General features: G+C 51.7%; 1 protein-coding gene across 1 annotated transcript; it reads right to left on the bottom strand.

Moving 5' to 3' along the window:
- Nucleotides 1–2022: 2022 nt before the first annotated feature.
- ARMC5 (armadillo repeat containing 5) lies at nt 2023–19795 on the bottom strand. Its single transcript, XM_076072680.1, has 7 exons — nt 19485–19795; nt 19273–19303; nt 16639–16746; nt 14203–15457; nt 11381–12579; nt 9184–9316; nt 2023–7451 (listed from the first exon to the last, which is right to left on the bottom strand). Exons 1-7 carry the CDS (start codon nt 19746–19748, stop codon nt 6485–6487), a joined length of 3957 nt encoding a protein of 1318 aa, XP_075928795.1. The 5' UTR covers nt 19749–19795; the 3' UTR covers nt 2023–6484.
- Nucleotides 19796–21537: the final 1742 nt, after the last annotated feature.

Below are 21537 nucleotides of genomic sequence, written 5' to 3'. Positions count from 1 at the left end.
GGGGGCGCTGTTCAACCCTAGCACGTGGGCGAGAAGCCGTGCATGTGTGACGAGTGCGGCAAGACGTTTTCTCGCGCTCGGCCTACAAGTACATATATTTTTATATTCCGCTTGTGTGTTAATCAGTGTTTACCCCGGATATTTTAGAGACGGCAATTCTCCTGGTGTGTATCCTACTGCTATCCCTCCCGGCCATATCTAGTGCCACACTCAACTCTACAAACAGCTACCCAAACAGCTACTTTGCGTCCATACTTGTTGCTCAATTTGCCACTACACCTGCTAATGAAACAGCTCACTGAGAGCAATGTATGTCCTCGTGCATCTCTTCCCCTGAAGCCCCTACAGCATCAACCACTGAAAAGATGTTATAAACCAAGTCAAAGTTTAGCTGCCTTATTATTGCACAGCCATTTCCATTGCTTTCAGTGGGTTGCGTGTACTCATGCATCTCTCCCCCCGAACCCCCTGCAGCATAACAAAAGGCGCCTTAACTCAGCCCTCCCCCCCCCCCCCCCTTAACCTGTATATATAATCTCGGTTGTCTCAGAGCTCTCCACTTGATACAGATATTCTGCTGTAACTGTTCCACCTGAAGACGGAGGCTTGTGTTGCCTCCGAAACGTCGTGATTTAATTTAGTTGTTTTCATTTATTTAATTTTAATACATGTTTTCTCCTACAACATCAGAGTGCAGCGCCACATTAAATACGCACTACAATGACAATAGTTTAAAATAAGCATGTTCATTTTTTGGGGGGGGGGGGCAGAGCTTTGTGACGTCATACTTGAGGGGGGTCTGACTTTTTGTGACGCCGTGTGACGGGGGGGTGGTCAAAAATCGTCCAAAATCGCGTGACGTCATTTATGGACGGCCCCTAATACCCTGATTTACGCCTCCCCTTTTTAACGTCGTTTCGCAAATACGTCGTCACTTTACTGTTGACACCACCACTACCTGATTTGTCGTCGCCTCGACCCCACATCGCTGGCAGCGTCGTCGTCCCGTCCTTTGGGGCCGTCCATAAATGACGTCACGCGATTTTGGACAATTTTTAACCCCCCCCCCCCTCGTCACACGGCGTCACAAAAAGTCAGACCCCCCCCCACTCAAGTATGACGTCACAAAGCTCTGCCCCCGCACCCCCCCCCCCAAAACCATATTTCCATTTAAAAAAAACATGCTTCAAATCGCTTTAAAGTATTGTCATTGTAGTGTGTATCTAATGTGGCACTGCACTCTGATGTTGTAGGAGCGTTGTTAAAACAATTATATATTTATTTAAAGTTGCGCATTTTGATGTGACGTCACATTTCTCACTCCCCCCCCCCCTCGTCACACATCATCACAAATGTCTGACCCCCCCCCTCCCCCTAGGTGCGTGACGTCATTTATGGACGGCCCCTTTCTCGTTATCCGTCTCGTCTCAGCCTTCACCACCACCACCACCGTACGCTTCTTTGATTCGCGTCGTCTCGCCTTTCATGAACGAGCCCTCGACGTAAAGGGGAGCTCTTACTCTTCGTGTAACCCAAGAGATTAATTTGCGGGTATTTTATCTTTTGCAATGTGGGAAACTTGGGACCGTGACGCCGGCACGCAATGGCCTACTCTTGCGAATGGCGTCAGGGGATCTTTAAAGGCGGGGCAGCCGCCGGATTTGAATTGTGAACCTGTGCGTGCCGCTGGACGGGTGGTGACGGGCGGGACTTGAGTGACAGCATGGGCATCATCGGCCACGGTCACGCTGGGCGTGGCTTGTAGGGGGTTTGCAACGTTCGGGAGGCAGGGAATCTGTCAGCTACAACTTTTTTAAGCGCCCCCCTGCCCCCCCCGAGGAATTGGCCCAAAAAAAAAGCAATTGCAACTTTCAGTCGATTCCTCTGCTAGACTGATCATCCACTCGACACGTTCCCCCCACAGTAATGTCTACGACACCGAGAGGTAAGGAAACACCCTTCCATCTGGTAGCAAGACTGCTGAAGTGCAAACTCAAGGAGTTAGTCACGTGACAAAAGTGATGCAAGAAGTAGCTCTTTATTGATATTTACCTGATATCACGTGACACGATATATGACACTGACCAGAGCCTATAGTGCGATATAATGTACTGTAATGCTATAATCCTCACACACAGCCTCAACAGTACTGCATAATGCTATTAAGACTTTCAGTCCTCATGTCAATCTACTGCTGGATCAAGGCCGCCCTCCCACGCTGTGTCAAGTCATAGGGGCTGTTTTGACCACACTTGATCACATTGACCAGTGTGGGTTGGTGAAGATGGGGCGGGAGGCAGAATCGTTTGAGATATCGCTCCCGTTTGCTGCGACCGGCAATCAACCTCGGGCCGCCGGTTTTGTAGTGGAGTGCGCCAACCGATGGCACGGCACCCACTGTTCCCCGCAGGAGTAAATGCAGGTCACGTTTCATGTCCGTAGTGAGGACATTTTTCTAAGATGCGTGAGAAATGGGCAAAAACTTCCGGGGGGGGGGGGAGGGGGGCAAACGTAGCAGGAATCCAAATTGGGTTCCCAAAACCCTTCAAACGTTTTTTTTACTTTTTTCAGCGCAACACGACAATAAAATGTCACCTAGTGCATCCAGAAGACTTGGCTTTTGTTGTTTTTGTTGTTGTTGTTTTACTTTGCAGTGGAGAACTTTGTGACATTGCTGGGGTGAAATATTAAAGCCTGTTAAACCGGGCAATGAATTGCTATTAAAAATGCGGGAAGGGTAGTGGCAGAAGTGGTTTGGGGAACTGGGGATGGTGTCAGAGAAAGAGGTGCACCCAGGGAAGGGAGGGGAGGCAATATCCCCCCCACACCCCTCCGCCCCAAGAGGCCGTTGCGTATCATAGTCTAAGTACGGTCCAACATTTGTTATCAACAAAAAAATCACAAAGAGCCATCGATACGAATTTCTGTATTAGAGAAAACAATCGTTTTGGATATATTCCAAAGTATGCTGTCACATTACATCACTTCTGTGCTTTTCCTGCCAAAGGTGGTGTCACTTTGCCTCGGGTGACATCACGTCTGTGAGCACAAAGACACTTCAAATGATTAAATAATGATAACGGATCCACATATTGAAATAAATACCGCGAAATTGTCCTCAAAACATGCAATGGTGGACCATTATTTTATTTTTCAGGATTGTACGATTCCACGTAAGTCTTGATTTAAATTTAATTTTACATGCATTTTATATTGGAATGCATTTCATTTTCCCGAGACAATGGACCGGCGCTGCTGAGGAATCCCGAGCTTCAGCCGCTTTTGATTGTATCGTGAATTGATTAAGAAACCAATATTAAAATAGTTTTCTAAATTGATTCAGATTTTTTCCTATTTTTGAGACTGGTACGTTGTGGACTGCCGCATCGACAAACGCTCGTCGCACGCAATGTCGCACCGCCTCGTGTGTACAAGGAGCCAACCGAACGGGATTGGGGATAACGCGTAGGCTTTCGAGACATTGGTAACTAAAATTGAAATGTTTTGTTTACGTGACGAACCTTAATAATAATTAGCTGTGCCGCGTTGGTGGCGGGTTTTATATTTACACAATCTAACCCAAACCCTTAACCACTGATTTTATGGAGTTCAGGAGTTTTGGGTGACACCTCCTGGGTCATTCTCAAACGCAAGGTTGATGCACTTCTCTTCCGAATGGAAATGTGTCCCGTAGCACGAGGTCGAATGGCACAATTTAATTATAATTGGGAGACGAAGGAAAACTCTACGGCAAACAAAAGAAGCAATTAAGACTAGGTTATGAATCATACTGAAAAACAACGAAGATCCCCTGTATAGCCTTCACAGACTGTTGGGGAAAGTGCGGTAAGTGAGCGCCGATTTATGCTGAATACATTCCTTACCATCCACAACTTCGATTGAGGAAAAAAAAAATCAAACTTGGAAATTCTGCTCTCGTTGCCAAGACTACTGAAGTTGAACGAATGGATTCACTCACCAGGACGCACGCGTAAATATGTTCGCCCGAGTTTTAACACGAGAACTGGCCCGTTCTCCTCTCGCCAAGAGAAGCCAAGATGTTTCCCTTCTCAACTAGTTACATATTATATTCTTAGCTCTTTCGGTAAAGTCACGTTGAAGGGAAACAATAAAATAATAAATATAAAACAATAAAAATTCTCACGACGTTTCGAAACGTCGTGAGAATTTTTTTTTGTTTTATATATATTTTATCATTTTATTGTTTCCCTTCAACGTGACTTTACCGAAAGAGCTAAGAATATGAATTACTGCAGTCACGAAAGCTTTAAATCAGTTACATATTGTGCGGATTTTACCTCAGGCTAGCGGTGGTGGGAATCCACAAACTCCGCAGAAGGAGTCAGACGCTCCATCGGTCAATCACCGTTGCCGCCTTCCACACAGCGGTACGAGTTGGCCGACTCCCAACAGCAACGTTGCGCTTGCGAGCCGAGAACTCCAATCACAGCCCCATCCCGCCAGATATTTCGAGTGAAGAGGTGGCTCTGAGGTCAAAGGGCACCTAGCTGGCAGAGTTGAGGTCATGGTTTCAAATCCAGCTCGCCGTGTCAAATGTAGCGAATTGATGGGTCTCAGCCCAAGAGCCAAAATAAAAACCTCATCTTATTAAATTTGTTTCTGTACTTAATTTGGCTAAATTCCAGCTCTAAGAATTTAAAAATTGGTTTAAACCGTCATGTGTCGAACACTGCACTCGCATGGAAATCTGGTGATGCCCCCCCCCCCCCCACCACCACCTACTCACTGCAGAGTTAGCTCTGTGATATCCGCTTCCGTGCGCCGTTCTCTAACAACGAAGGGTTGCGCCGCTCTGCGAGAATTCATTCTTCATCAAATAACGTGGTGACGGCGGCGATAGTGGCGCAATCGGGGAAAACGTTGTGGGGGAATGAAAACAAAATAAAATCGAACAGCAAAATAGTAAAGAGTGCGGTCAGTTAAACAAAAGGGACCACATTACATTGATTATTGCACAAGCACTAATTTCACTCACCGTGTGGGTCATTATCACCGCCTTACCACAAACTACATTGAACAAGCCAGCACTCGAAAACTGGGGCTACTGAATTAATTAATTCTCCATTGTAGGGCACTGGAGTAATGACAACGGTTGCGAGTTCATTCATTCGTGCTATAGCCACAGGTCCTGCAAATGAAATGTGTAAATGTCTTACAGCGAAGGGATCGCTCAACGCGACTGACATTATCAAACAAACACAAGGTGCCCATTGACCTCGTCCTGACTCGCTCCCCACAAAAAGAGTTTGACAAAATATCGACTCTCAAGCGCCCGTCCAACAGCTGAGCGATCGTTCACATGCAACTTCCTTCGCAAACAACAAGTGAACCGCTTTCACGTGGATGTCTGCAGCCGGTTGCGAGCAGTTGCACCACTGGTTGCTTGCGGGGGGAGAGACAGACTCGGCTTTAGAGGCGTCGATCTGCTCAGCGATTTGTGGCGACGTATTCCGCGAAGCGCGGGAGCGCGCGTTTGCGAGCTGCGCTTTATTTGTTACGACCCTGAATACGAGCTTAAATTTCCCCTTGTTGCACCAAATGCTTGCTCAGATGCGGGCAAAGCAGCAGGTGATTTAGGTCGCGCATATTGAAGGGTTACTTGGTTTACTAACGAACGCTCGGATGAGATGTAGCTTGAGAGAATGGATTTTATCAACATTTTAGCGATGTTTTAAAAAGTAGTCATTATGCTTCTCTTGTACGATAGGGCTTGCGCCGTCAATAACATTGGCAGTGCAGCATCACGTGATCACGAGGGACAGCAATGGATTAAGGAGGGCCTTGTCTAATCCAGCAGTCGACGGACAACGGCTTAAGACGTTAACGATGATGGTTCAATGGTCCCAAACGTTGCTCCGGTTTAAAAAAAAAATACCACAAATTCAAAGCAACGAGGTGGGGTATTGTTTGTTTATAGAGCAAATGAACCTCGAGACTAATTTCAAGCGTCACTTTGCAATATACTTCAATATATTTCTGTCGCTGCTATGTGAAGCCATGATATCCGTACTTATGAACTCCATTCAGAAATGCCTCGACCTGTGGAGTGAAGTCAACATGATGCAGGTCCCGTCAAGTTAAGTCAGTTTTAAACATCAGAGTCCATCAGCGCAGGGATCGCTGCTGTCGTGGCGTTATGATGAGCACGCTGGAACTGCAATCCAGAGGTCGCCAGTTCAATTCCATCTTCCGGCGTCTCTGTTCACCGAGCAGTATAATTGGCTTACACCGTAGTTAGTCAGCCAGCAGGTGTTGGTTTTCCCACCTCTTCTAAGACATTTATTCAGCGTGAAAGAGTAGATCAAATATCCTCCATCAGAGGGGGGGGGGGCTCTCTAGAGCTTCCTCTAGCGGAGTGGAGGCCCTTGTGCCAGCAGCAGCGGCGTGAACAAACAATGTCAACCCTTATCATGGGCGCATCTGCTGTTGGGCGCGCGTGTCTCTAAATGAAGGACAGGAGGACGGAGTGGAGGGTGGCTTCCATCTCGCTGCCGTTGCACTGCACCTGCGAGAGTTCCCAGAAACCCCTGCTGCGCTGTGCGATCGTGAGCGGCGCCGTCAGCAGGAATTCCAGGCACTGGCGGCACAGCTCGCCGAAGCAGTGCCGCTCGGCAAACGCGTAGACCGCCGGCAGCGACTCGGCGTGCAGGCAGCGCGAGCGCACCACCGCGGTGAGCTCGCGCTTCAAGTCCGGCAGCAGGAACTGATTCGACAGCGCCATGAGCTCGCCCAGGAGGCTGCCCGCCAGCGAGCCGCCCGGCTTCCCGCGCCGCTCGCCGCTCCCCGCAGGTCCCGGGTCGGCGCTCTCCACCGCCGCCCCTTCTCCCGCAGGCGGCGTCACGCAGTCGGGCGAGTAAGCCGCCCGCAGCGCCCAGCACGCCGGCGGACAGCAGCCGTGCAGGTGGTGCATGAGGAGCGTGAAGGCGGCGTCCGACGCGTTGCGGACGGCGACGCACGACTGCTGCGCCTCCGAGTAGTGTCCCTGCAGCATGGCGCCGAACACCTCGGAGCGCGACACCAGCTGTTTGCGCTGGGCGGACACCTTGGCGCCGCAGTCTAGGACGAACTTCACGTCCGCGGCGGCGTCGTCGGCCACGCAGCGCGCGTAGCCGCAGGACGAGGTCCCGTCCCGCGGCGGCGCGCCCGACGGTTTGCTCGAAGCCGAGGCGACTCCGCCTTCCGAGCCCGGCGGCTTGCGCCACTTTCCCGAAGTTAATTTTCCCGGCGGAGGATGAGGAGGAGGAGGAGAAGAAGAGGGGGTGCCGCTCTTGCCCTCCAAGCTGCAGAATTCCAGCAGGGCCCCCGTGGCGCGAACCACGTAGCTGGGGTCCGGGGAGCGCAGCATGTGCGACACCAGCAGCTGTAGGCCGCACTGGTCCACCAGCAGCCTTCGCCGCAGCGGCTCGTTCCTGTGCCATCACAGTCGCGTCACGCGCAACACGCGTCAATAACAACGGTGATAAAAGCGATGAAACTAAAGCATTTTGTATTTTATCAGGTAAGGCCCCACTGAGCCACGTAGCTCTTTTTCAGAAGCGACCTGGCCATCACAAACGGTAGCTCAACGAAGTGGCTTATCACGTGGACATTTATAGCAGCCAACGCGTGTTTTTAAATGTGGAGAGAAAAACCGGAGCACCCGGAAAAAAAATCCAGGCTTATCTGGCAGCGCATTGAATATGTACATGCACAATAATAATAATACCCTTGGGAGATGGGTTCTCAATACACTTGCTATATTGCCACCTCATCACCACATTGCAGTCTCGTGGGCATGGGAGGCTCACAAAATCTGTGTGATCCACCAATCCTTGCCTCAATAAGGCTGGCTGGATCACAGACGTGCCAGCCGAGTGGTGAATGTCACCGGAGTGTGTCACGCGAGTGTCATGTCACGCTGTCCACAGGAAGGGCTGCCCACTAGCACTGTACCACAACAGAAGAGACTACAAGTGTGGAACTGGGAGCAACAGGGGGTAGTGATGGCTGTAAGCGTTCATCGTTTACCGACACAGGGACAGCACCAGGGGGTAGTGATGGCTGTAAGCGTTCATCGTTTACCGACACAGGGACAACACCAGGGGGTAGTGATGGCTGTAAGTGTTCATCGTTTACCGACACAGGGACAGCATCAGGGGGTAGTGATGGCTGTAAGTGTTCATCGTTTACCGACACAGGGACAGCATCAGGGGGTAGTGATGGATGTAAGTGTTCATCGTTTACCGACACAGGGAGAGCACCAGGGGGTAGTGATGGCTGTAAGTGTTCATCGTTTACCGACACAGAGAGAGCACCAGGGGGTAGTGATGGCTGTAAGTGTTCATCGTTTACCGACACAGGGACAGCATCAGGGGGTAGTGATGGCTGTAAGCGTTCATCGTTTACCGACACAGGGAGAGCACCAGGGGGTAGTGATGGCTGTAAGTGTTCATCGTTTACCGACACAGAGAGAGCACCAGGGGGTAGTGATGGCTGTAAGTGTTCATCGTTTACCGACACAGTGAGAGCAACAGGGGGTAGTGATGGCTGTAAGTGTTCATCGTTTACCGACACAGGGACAGCAACAGGGGGTAGTGATGGCCGTAAGTGTTCATCGTTTACCGACACAGGGACAGCACCAGGGGGTAGTGATGGCTGTAAGTGTTCATCGTTTACCAACACAGAGAGAGCATCAGGGGGTAGTGATGGCTGTAAGTGTTCATCGTTTACCGACACAGGAAGAGCACCAGGGGGTAGTGATGGCTGTAAGTGTTCATCGTTTACCGACACAGAGAGAGCATCAGGGGGTAGTGATGGCTGTAAGCGTTCATCGTTTACCGACACAGGGACAGCATCAGGGGGTAGTGATGGCTGTAAGCGTTCATCGTTTACCGACACAGAGAGAGCACCAGGGGGTAGTGATGGCTGTAAGTGTTCATCGTTTACCGACACAGAGAGAGCACCAGGGGGTAGTGATGGCTGTAAGCGTTCATCGTTTACCGACACTGGGACAGCACCAGGGGGTAGTGATGGCTGTAAGCGTTCATCGTTTACCGACACAGGGACAGCACCAGGGGGTAGTGATGGCTGTAAGTGTTCATCGTTTACCGACACAGGGACAGCACCAGGGGGTAGTGATGGCTGTAAGTGTTCATCGTTTACCGACACAGGTAGAGCAATGCGAGGGCGCAGGCAGCCTTGTCTCCCTGTCGGGTCGACAGCAGGAGGTGGTTCAGGGTTCCGGTTCCAAACCCCGACTCGGCTTGAATACGCAGACTCCGCAACATTCCCCACGCTGCCGATACACACACAGACACACGTGCAAAAACACGTGCGGCAAAGTATGTAAACATACACGTACGCAAGCAAACGTACACACAAACACGGCAATATACGCGCACACGTGCGCACACGCGAATGCACGTATAGGTATGCACGCGCAAAGGCATGCAGGCACGTGTGCATGCAGGCATGCACGTGCGAGCACATACACAATGCACACACACACATGGGCTAACACGGATACAAATATATGCATACGTGCAACTAGCACATCGACGCACAAAGACAAAGATCCCCCGTATAGCCTTTAACAGATGTTGGGGCAAGTGCTGTTAGAGAGCAGCACCTATGAAGGCCGAAACGGTACACGAGGGGGTGGGTGGCGAACACCACACCCGGTCGCCTTTATCTCCGCAGTGGCGATGTTTACGCACCGCACCAGGTACTCATTTGAGGCTAAGTCGACCTCGGGGAGGCCCAGGACCGGTTCAGATAATCGTCACTGGTGTTCACCGTAAGCGGGAATCAAACTCGGGTCGCCGGGTTCATAGCGCAGCGCGCCAACCGCTACACTACCACTCACCCCGCACATACAAGCACACACACAGATGCAAACACATTTGCAGAGACTCAAGCACACATGCCCATACAAGCAGAGGCTTACACATACACACAGGGCAGTGTTTAAAAGAGCGACGTTTGGCCGCTCCATTCTAATACAGCTACCGCACTAGCAGGTTTAACTTAAGTCTGCAATAACTGTTTCAAGTGCATTGCAGCAATAACTGCTGCAGCAGGGTGTGGCCAAAGATAGGTGGTCATCATTGGCATGGGCAGAACACATGGCAGCACTAAATATAACTTCTTTTTGCTGCGGCTGAAAATATCCTGCCGTCGGCTGTAGTCGTCTGCTTCAGACTGGTGCAATGTTGAAAGTTGAACTCAAAATATGTTTAAATTAAAAAGCCCCCCAAAAAATGCTGAAATGTAAAAGAGTGCATGCGTGGCATGACAGCAAATGCACCGGCGGCCCCGAGCCAGTGGTGGAAATTCCACATCCTACGTCGGAAATGGGAGCCGTGATGAGCCGTTCCGGACATTTCAGGCAACCTCGCAGTTGTAATTTCAAAATCCCATCAGGTAATTATACGCAGGCCTCTACCCACATATTGAAATGTACGTGCAGCCGCCCGGCTTTCCACAAAGCGGTACTTGTTTTGTTGACCCTGAAGAAATTATTACAATGATCAGCCAAGTCGACCCTTGGCTGGGAACAAAGATCCCCGTGGTTGCCTGAACAGGCTGTTGTGAAAAGTGTTGTTCGTTCCGATGAAGGCGAGTATGGCGCATACATGGCTGGTGCGGCTTGCATTATGCCTGGGCCACCTTTATCTCCCCAATGCTGATGTTTAGACACTGCACTAGGTACTCAAGTCGACCTAGGGGGTAGGCCCAGGACAGGTTTAGATATTTGTAGCTGATGTTGGCGGTGAGCGGGTGTAAAATCTAAAGGTCGCCGGAATCGTGGCACAGTGTGCCAACCACTACCAGGATACAAAGATAAATATCCCTTGTATAGCCTTAACAGACTGTAAGGGCAAGTGCTGTTCGCGAGCACCTATGAAGGCCGGAACGGCACACGAGGGAGTGGGTGGCCAGCACCACGCCCGACTGCCTTTGTATCCCCAGTGGCGATGTTTACACACCGAACCAGGTACTCATTTGAGGCTAAGTCGACCCTAGGGGAGGCTCAGTACCGGTTCAAATAATCGTCACTGGTGTTGGCCATGAGCGGGAATCGAACTCTGGTGGCCGGGTTCACAGGGCAGCACGCTAACCATTACACTACCGCTACAGAGTGCTTGAGTCCAAGTCAACAGGGCAACGAAGTAATGGTGACGTGTGACCGCCTGGGCATGGCCATAACACGGGCGACAGTTTCCAAAGCGGTGTCCCCCACGTATAGTGCCGATGTTAAACGCCCTCATGTGGTTAACAAAGCCGGCTGCCCTCTACGAGTTGTTTATCGTCATCTACCGGCATTTGCTCCCAACCGGAAATATCACACCGCCCTTACCCAATTCGCGGTTACTCGCTGTGGTCAGCTTCAAGTTCGCAGTCCTCTGCACGAGAGACTCGACGCCTCCTCCGGCGCTCCCTTCACCCGCGGAAAGGTCGCCCCGCGCCCATTCCACCTCCCCGTCGGGGCACAGGCCGTGGCAGAGGCGCAGGTGCAGCGTGGAGATGCCGTGCGTGCGCACGAACGCCTCCAGGCAGTTGGGATTGGCGGCGAGGCGCAGGAGGATGCGCGCGGCCCGGGGGCTCGGCCGCGCCGCGCCCAGCACGTAGTTGAGCAGACCGCGGAGGACGGCCGTCGTCACCAGGAAGCTCGGGTCCACGTACATGGAGAAGCGCGACAGCAGCCAGAGGATGGCGAAGTCGGGCCCCACCGCCCGCTCCGTTTCCGACCCGTGCCCCTGCTCCGGTTGGGACGCGGCGCCGCTGGGGCCCGCCGCGCCGCTCGCCGTTGCTTTGCCGTCGGCGATGGAGTTTTTGTCGGTGGCGGCGGTGGCGGCGGCGGCGGCGGCGGCAACGGCTGTTGTTGTTGTCGTCGCCGCTCCCTGGGCGGGGGCTTTACGAGGCGTGGGGAGGTCGTGTCGTCGAGCGTCGTTCTCTTTGCGTTTCGTGGCGGCGCTTCGGTTCGCCTCGCCGCTCGCGAGGTCGGAAGCACGCAGAGCCGGTGAGGACGACGACGACGACGACGACGACGACAAACAAGCTTCCTTCTTGAGTTTGACGGACGTGGCTTCCGATCGGGCGTTCTGGCAGAACTTGAGGAGCCTGAAGTGGAGACGGGTGGAGGAGGCCTGCGGGGATCGCCGCTGGTCTTGAGGGTGGGTGAGCAGTCGTTTCCGTCGGCGCGCCGGCAGAGTTTGCTGCCGAGCTCCTCCCGAGTTCTCGACCTCCGAGCTACGACCCGCGTGAGCACCCGTCGCCGTCCGCCCATCGTCTTCATCGTCGTCGTCAAGTTTCGCCCGTTTGGCATCGGCGCACGCCCTGTCGACGTCGCCGCCGGAACGGCGAGCCACCCGGGGGCTGCCGGGCTCCTCCACGGCCTCGGCGTCGGTCACGGAGGAGTGGAGCGTGACGAGGCTGCTGCACCGCGGCACCGCCTCAAGGTCCTCCAGCTCCGTGTCTCCCGTGCTGCCGTCTGGACACCAACGCGGGGAGATGTCGCCCGGGCTCACGATGTAGCCCTGCGTGAGAAGCCATGACCTGTCGTCACAAAAGCACGAGTGAGAAAACATTACGGAAAAGCAGACTGTGTTACGGAATCGACTCCGAATGACGTCGAATCGATTACAAACAGGATCGGAAGAAGAAGGCCAATGCGGGAGGAGGGCGTGTGGCGCAGTTTGGCGTCAGCTATCATAGAGTGCGGCGGTCGTGTCGCTACAGTTCTCCGCCGTGAATATCTTTAAAAACAGCGGCGCTACGCCTCTCGAAATAAAATTAAGGCTGAACCGCTCGCGCGTTCCGAGAATCAGCGGTCAACGGGACCCACTGGTTAATGATGCTGCTTTGGCAAGCAGTACAAGTTCAATTCATTAATCAGGTGAGAACTTAAAAGAGACCAGTATGAGTCTCATTTGTGTCTTGGGTCACCAAAATGACAACAGCAAAGCAGAGAACAGCAATTAAGTAAAGCAATGAGTACAAAAGCACTGTAGCACAAAGTGGGTTTCACTCAATATATCTCAATTGCTCATCGGGCTTCAAGTCATTAGGGCAGTCCACAGCATAGGAGACGTGGACACGTTTTCCTCTAATTAGGGCACATCGGTGAGCCACGCCTCGCTACACACTGCCATTAATGGACAGTTACACGCAAAGAGCATAGCGGAGCCATGAGGCTAATAAAAGTTGCAGTAACCAAATGGTAATAATTTGTGTTCACACTGGCGCGGCAGCAAGAGCCATGAATTATATAACGGTTTTACTTTTCACAATGTCAAATCAATAACTTCCCACGAGTGGCGCTCATCCCTACCAGTGGTCCAGAGCCCGTGATGCAGACTTCCCACAGTATGACTCGTGTTATGGATGTCAAACAGCTGATTGGCTGAGTTATAACCAACAGGGATTTGAACTTTCAGCCTTCCGATTGTGTCAAGTGCTCTACCCACAGTGCCACCTGATCAGCTTTTAAGGCAGGGTGGGGGAACATACGGCCCACACCTTAATTCTATACAGCCCCGTGGCCACACGAAGAGCTAATGACTTCGAAACAGCCTTCAAAAAATATATTTATTTGTCGTTCAAAGCATCTTAGATGCACTAATCAGGTACCAGACGGGAATGTATTTGACCTGGCAACACCGCATTCCTAATTTTAGTCCGTTCAATCACTGCCATCACCGAGGGGGCCTCTTGCAGTGACAGAATAAACTGATGTGTGTGTTCATGTGTGGTTGTTTGCCAAAGGTACAGTCTGTTCTACTATGATGCGGTAGCCACGTTCCTGAAGAACACCGCGTTATAATAAATAATATATAATGCAGGGCAAATCGCAGTCTGTAATAACACGTGAGATGCGTACGCGGGCTGAACAAAGACGGAGGTGCATGGGTAGCATCTAGAAGCATCCAGCAGCATCCCGCCTTGTGCGATGCTACACCGAGGCACTCGTACAATCGCTTGTTCCTACTCGCGCTACAGCGTAGTTCTGATCACTCAATCGCGTTATATCCAGTTCGCATTAAGAAAACATGCGGCGTTACAGGAGAACAGACTGTATATGAAAATCCTATTGACTCCTCGGCAAGGAAGAGCTCCGCCACCTGTGTTTAAGGTGAGCAGTGCATGCGAAGAAACAAAAATAATCAGCAGTACCCCCACCTCATGCTAAGAAAGCTCGAGGACTCCGCATTTGGTTCCATGTCCGGCTTGCGGTTGAACTCTGTCGGGAAGTCGTACGAGGCGGCATACCTCTCGTCCTCAATGTCGGCAACGACAGCGGTCGCTTGGAACTTATCGGACACGAGGGTCCACTCCTCCAGCCGCCTCACCAGGATGGGCACCAACCCGTACCCGAGCAGCACGTCCAGCGCGGACTCCTCATAGAAAAAACTGAGGAAGGCCAAGATGATTCGGTCGTGGGACGCCTTGAAGTGGGAGTCCTTGAGCAGCGAGAAGAGCAGCTCGATGCCACCGCTCTCCACAACCTTCGCCCGGTTCACAGCCTCACGACAGCAGAGGCACAGAGCTCGGACAACGTTCAGCACTGCACTGCCAGCTGGAGTACTGTTGCCACTGTTGCTGATGGTGTTGCAGCTGTTGATGCTTCTGCTCTTGGAGCTGTTGGTGCTGGTGCAGCTGTTGCTGCTGCTGGAAGAGCTCTTACTGTTGCTGCTGCTTGTGGTGCTACTGGTGCACGTGCTGCTGCTGGTGGTGCAGGTATTACTGTTGGTGCTGCTGCTGGTGCAGCTGCTGCTGTTGCTGATGTTGCTGCTGCTGTTGGTGGTGCTGTTGGTGGTGCAGTTAGTGGTGCTGTTAGTGGTGGTGCTGTTGGTGGTGGTGCTGCTGTTGGTGGTGGTGGTATGGCTGGTGGTGGTGCTGCTGGTGGTGGTGCTGCTGTTGCTGGTGGTGCTGCTGTTTGTGGTGCTGTCTGTGGTGCTGCTGCTGGTGCCGCCGCTGCTGGTGCCGCCGCTGTTACCACCGCCGCCGCTGTTGCGCGCGCTTCTGATTTCGTCGACGAAGCAGCGTATCGCGCCGGCGCTGCCCAGGGTGGGCCGCACGATAGCCTGGGAGCACAGGCTGCTCAGCGTCTGCATGGCATCGGCGCGCACCGCCGCGTCGCCGCCACAGACCAGCGCGACGAGCGTGGACGGCGCATCGACACGCGACAGCACCTCGGCGCACTCCGTCGAGCACTGGCGGCTGAGCTCGGCCAGCGCCCGGGCGCTGGCCCCCACCACGCCCGAGCGGTCGCCTCTCTTCAGCAGCTGCGCCAGCGGCTCCACCACGCCCTGGCTCACCATGGCGGCGCGGTGAGACGGGGAGTCGGCCAGGTTCCTCACGGCACGGACGGCGCTCTGCAGGCACTCGTCGTCGCGGCCGGACTCGAGCAGCGCTTTGAGATGCGACACCGTGCCTGCGCGCATTACCAAAATCGTAAGACTATAGTGTCGCGTGTCGGCCCTCATCGATTATCTCACCCCCCACCCCCACACAGTTCAGGGAAAAATGAGTCCGCGACGTTCGCAGCATCCGCAGTGGCTACAAAGAGTAAAACGACAGCCCGAGACGGCCCGAGGCAACACCGGAGCAATGAACACTCGGCCCGATCAGTGGTTAACATGGCTTCACAACAGAAATCCTTTGCAGAGAAAAAACACGAAGAACTTTTTAAGATTTTAAAAGTTAACAAGAAGCCATTCAATGTAAGTTGCTGTCCGTTTATAACTTTTAAACTTCTTGGTAGGAAACGACATCTTGTCTTAAATTATAAACTGCATATTAATGTCTAGTACAATGGACAAGCTGCCATTCGGAGTCCCCTCGGCGAATACAGCTGCCTCCGAGACTTTTTGTTACTTTATGGGTACAATATAAATAGAAATATTATATCTGTATTCTTTAATAACCTACTTACTTTGCCCGGTAACTCTTTTGTGCATGGTGTTAGCCGTCGTTTTACATTTGTTCACATAATCTGACCTTTTCACATATCTGCCCATGCCTCCAGTCGATCGGATTTGCACCGTTGTACTGTACACAGTTACGTGCTCAGGATGAAGAAATATGAAACAGAAATACAAATCTTCTGCATATGAAAGAAACTGAAACGACCACATATCTACTTATGAGCAGGTAACACTGGTTAAGTGCCACACAGACAGGTTTTCTAACCAACTTATTGTTCTGCCATGCCATGACCATCTTTCATCTCACTAGATTCAGGAATTTCACGAACCTATTAGTCCACCCGTCTTCGCAGTGTTGAATTGCAGGCATGTGCCAGCACTCCTAACTAGCAGTAGACATCATTATTATCGGCTGTACCCAATATGACTTGCTCCCCAAACATCACTGGAGGAATCAATGAGCCAAGCTTACGGGAACAGCGACCGTGGTAGTAACAGAGAACAGATAAGGCGAGAGCGTGACTTGAATGGGCGAGTGCTGGACAATCAATCCACCTGCTTTTACGTCGAATTCTTATCACAGGCGGCTGTTTGGATTCCAATTCAGATAGGTCATAGCAGTGCCCGCTCAGGCGCCCTGGGGTCCGACCCGGCTGGCAAACTCCGAGAGCCTCTCTGCAGCGCTTACCAGCCTTGTGCAGAATCTCGCTGTTCTGCTTGTCCTGAGCAAGGTTGGCCAGCGCACGCGCTGCCCGGTTCTGAATGCTCTCCACCGTCACCGACTTCAGGACCAACACTGCTCGGTGAGACACAGGCGGTTATGACAAACATAAAATTGTGTTAAACTGTGCGCACACACACACGTATGGGATCTATGCTTCATGTGATGAGTTTTTAATGACTAGCCCATTACCAAATCAGCCAGAATGCACCAAATCTCATCAGATCTCAGTAACCAAGCAGGGTTGAGCCTAGGGCGGTGTTTATGTATGTATGTTCAACTTCTTTTGCACCATACGTAGCCAACCGTGATAATCGGAGGTTTAAATGGATGAACACTGCGAATTAAAGAGGTGTTGAAGGCTGCTGCAGAGCTATGATGTGGGTGGTGCAGATACAACATTTTTGTACTGTACATCTATGCTTCCATATTTATGCCCACCACCACAGCCTTCGCTAACCTGCACCGACTAGCGTAATGTATCATCAAGTAACCCTCACGAAGGGTGTGGAGAGGCCGTCGCATATGGCAATGGATCGAAAAGAGGAATGTACAAGTATACAAATGAACCTTATGGCTGTACCCCGGGGTCCCATAAACCCCCGGCTCGCGCATAAACTGCGTTGCGACGTCATTTTATGTCTGTTGAAGGCGAACGACACGGCAATCTGTTCCTCTCGACGAGCTTTACACGATGCACTCATCACAGTTTAAAAGTTTTGTTTCTTCTGCGCATTCGTCCTCGCTGCGCTTGGATGACAGGACCACAGAATGATCCGCGCCAGGTGGGTCGCGGCGTTTGTGTGCGCGGTGGGACAGAGTCGCCAAAAATTTTTTCATTAATTACGATTTTGACTTCCGTTTTTTCGGGACCCCGGGGTCCCGCCATAAGGTTAAAATGTGCAATGTGCCTTGTGCCAGACAAAGGAAAGTGGAATTTCCACCACTGGTTCAAAGTTAATTTCAACCATTCCATTTGTAAGATGATGTAGTTTTCTAGGGGAATTCAGTCAAGCCGCATCATCGTTATCATACTTAAGCCAAAGCGAATAAGCCTAAACAACAGCCTATCAAGTTCCAATAAACAGCACCATCATCACCATTACACTTAAGTACCATCATCATACTTCTTAATCAAGTCCCATCCCCAATCCAGTCTCATCATCACTGAATCAACCACCATCACGCCATCATACTTAGGCTTGAACAACACCATTACTCAAGCCAGCCCCATCACCATCTGATGATAGCATCACTCGGCCAGAGACTATCACCACCATCACCCCTATCATACTCAATTCAACTTCATCCGCCATCACTGAATATATCATCACACTCACTCCAGCCTCATCACACTCAATCCAACACCATCACACTCCAGCCCCATAAAACTCACTCCAGCCCCATCACACTCACTTCACCATCACACTCCAGCCCCATCACACACACTCCAGCCCCATCACACTCATTCCAGCTCCATCACACACACTCCAGCCCCATCATACTCACTCTAGCCCCATCACACTCACTTCACCATCACACTCCAGCCCCATCACACACACTCCAGCCCCATCACACTCATTCCAGCCCCATCACACACACTCCAGCCCCATCACACTCACTTCACCATCACACTCCAGCCCCATCACACTCATTCCAGCCCCATCACACTCACTCCAACACCATCACACTCACTCCAGCCCCATCACATCAATCACCATCACACCAATAACACTATGTAACACGATTTTGTCCCTGGGTAGTAAGTGTTATGTTTTAATTGTTTATGCCTAAAAATATATATATAAAATGGCTATTTTTCCCCCATAAACTTGCTTTTGTAACCAGGACTATACGTGAAGGAAAGACACAAATGCACACCACATTTTATCATTGAAAATAGGTACATTTCAAAATAGCACTGTCCTGGTCAAAAGCAAAGTTTGTGGGGAATAATAGCCCTAATTCTAGATTTGAAGCTTTCGTGACTGCAAGGATTCATACTCTTTGGTTTTTTCGGTAAAGTCACGTAGGTAAAATAAAATAAATGAAAACTAAATTAAATCACGACGTTTCGGAGGCAACACAAGCTTCCGTCTTCAGGTTAATTAACTGTTAACAGTTAATTTTGCTGTCTGTTCCACCTGAAGACGGAAGCTTGAGTTGCCTCCGAAACGTCGTCATTTAATTTAGTTGTTTTCATTTATTTTATTTTACCTACGTGACTTTACCGAAAAAAACAAAGAGTAATAATAGCCTTTTTCTGTACAATTAGGAAATTACACTACCCAGGAATTTTTTTTTGTTACAGTGTAATCATCATAACTCTTACGTCATAACTCGTACATTATAACTCTTAAGATTATAACTCCTAAGATTCTAACCCCTGACCCTGGCACACGTGACAATGCGGGCCCATAGCTCCCCCCTCCCCCCTTCCACCGCGCGCTCGCTCTGCCATCCCCCCCACCCACCCCTCCTGCACGCCCACCCACGTGACGCGGTGTTTACCCCAGCCGCGTCACGTGTTCGGGGAGGGAGGGGGGAGGGCAAGTCGAGCCACCAATGGGCGCGCGCGACGTGCGGGTTCGTGCCACTCACCGATGGGGGGCAGCCCGCCCAGCCTGCGGACCTGCGCACCCACACGACACACAACACAACACACACGCGGTTTACACACACAGCATGCCTGAGGGGGTAAACCCCCACCACCATCACCACCACCACCACCCCCCCACCAACTGAACACGAAATAAAAACACCACAAACTCTCGCAAATGATGCCCCCCCCCCCCCCCTTTCGATCGCTGTACCTCCTTTCTCGCTTCGCTCTCTGTGCAGCAATTGGCGATAATGCTCAGCGAAATGTCAACTATCTTCACATTGGGCTTCTGTATCAGAGCCACGAGCGGCCTGAGGCCGCCGTGCAGGCGGAACTTCTCGATGCCGCCCCTCTCTTTGATGAATTTGGTTCGGATCGTGACGAGGGCATTGACCACGGCGGTCGCGCAGCCGCTCTGGAGCTGCGCCACGCAAAACTTGAGGCCTGGTCCGTGAGTCCGACTGCTATCCGCCATGGCGGCAAGGGCGAGGCGAGGGGGCGGGGCCGGGGGGGGGGTGTTGTGAGGGGAGGGGGTTATGGGGTGAGGGGAGGGGGGGGTGGGAGGTCGTGAGCGCGCGCCGCTTGGCGAGAGAGCGCCGCCTCGCGCCCGCTGTTGCCACTGCACCAGGGAACGTCACGAGGGCGGTGAGGGCAGGGGCGGTGAGGGGAGGGGCTTAGCGTGCGCGTCATTGGCAGGAGAAGCCCCTCCCCCCACCGCGCCGCCGTCTCACGGCCGCTCGTGAAGACCAAGTTCTGAGGGGAGGGGCCTGGGTTTAAGGGGGGGAGGGGCGGGGTGGGGGTGTAAGAGGGGAGGGGCTAGAGAGATGGGGGGGGGGGGCGACTGCGCGCGCTGAGCACAGCTGATGTGAAACTCAAAATCGAAACCCGGGATCAGCGTTGTGCTTGAGTTGAGCCAATGCAGCTGAGATTGTGTACACTCCTACAAAAAAAGCAGGCCGTGTTGCTGTGGAAAAATACTTTTACGCGGATGGACGAATACGTGAAGGAGGCCTACTCTCGACTTACGTGACCAAATAAAAAATGTGTGCACTCTTTTGCCAATCCACTGCTAGATGAGGGCTTTCTCACCCCATTTTGTATGGGTGAGTGACGATTGATGTGCAATTCCATATCGCTGCCCTGTGCCTCCTCCTGCTCATGACATCTAGTTTACTACCCGTCTTTTGCGCATGATGATTCGGTGATGCTGCTGCTGTGTTGGCAGTGTTGCGACAGGACAATTAACAAAAACACTCGAACACATTCTTCAATGTAAAAAAAAAATTACAGGAGAGTTTCGGGAAATGGCCATTTTTTTATAGCACGTAAAAATTAAGAATACTTTATTATGGGAGCAAATGGCACCTATGAGGGGTGTGGTGTGGCCCTCTCGACGCCAAGCCACCTTTGTCCTTCCCCATAAGCTGGTATTTCCACATTGCATTGAGATACTCATCAAAGCTAATTCGACAGAAGGGGTTTCCCAGAACAACGTCAGATGTCACTTAATACCCAGGGCAGCGTCAGACGTCACTCAATTCCCAGGCCAGGGTCAGATGTCACTCAATTCCCAGGACAGGGTCAGATGTCACTCAATTCCCAGGCCAGGGTCAGATGTCACTCAATTCCCAGGACAGGGTCAGATGTCACTTAATTCCCAGGACAGGATCAGATATTACTCAATTCCCAGGACAGGGTCAGATGTCACTTAATTCCCAGGGCAGGGTCAGATGTCACTCAATTCCCAGGACAGGGTCAGATGCCACTTAGTTCCCAGGGCAGGGTCAGATGCCACTTAATTTCCAGGGCAGGGTCAGATGTCACTCAATTCCCAGGACAGGGTCAGATGCCACTTAATTCCCAGGGTAGGGTCAGATGCCACTTAATTCCTAGGGCAGGGTCAGGTGTCACTTAATTCCCAGGACAGGATCAGATGTCACTTAATTCCCAGCGCAGGGTTAGATGTCACTCAATTCCCAGGCCAGGGTCAGATGTCACTTAATTCCCAGGGCAGGGTCAGATCCCACTTAATTCCCAGGCCAGGGTCAGATGTCACTTAATTCCCAGGGCATATTCAGATGTCACTCAATTCCCAGGGCAGGGTCAGATGTCACTCAATTCCCAGGGCAGGGTCAGATGTCACTTAATTCCCAGGACAGGATCAGATGTCACTTAATTCCCAGGCCAGGGTCAGATGTCACTTAATTCCCAGGACAGGGTCAGATGTCACTTAATTCCTAGGGCAGGGTCAGATGTCACTCAAT

This window comes from Petromyzon marinus, chromosome 38 (assembly GCF_048934315.1).
Source record: "Petromyzon marinus isolate PM22_M1 ecotype Great Lakes invasive population chromosome 38, UKy_Petmar_22M1.pri1.0, whole genome shotgun sequence".
NCBI classification, from domain to species: Eukaryota; Metazoa; Chordata; class Hyperoartia; order Petromyzontiformes; family Petromyzontidae; genus Petromyzon; species Petromyzon marinus.
The sequence above is the reverse complement of the archived record's forward strand: the minus strand, read 5'-3'. Positions and strand labels throughout refer to the sequence as shown.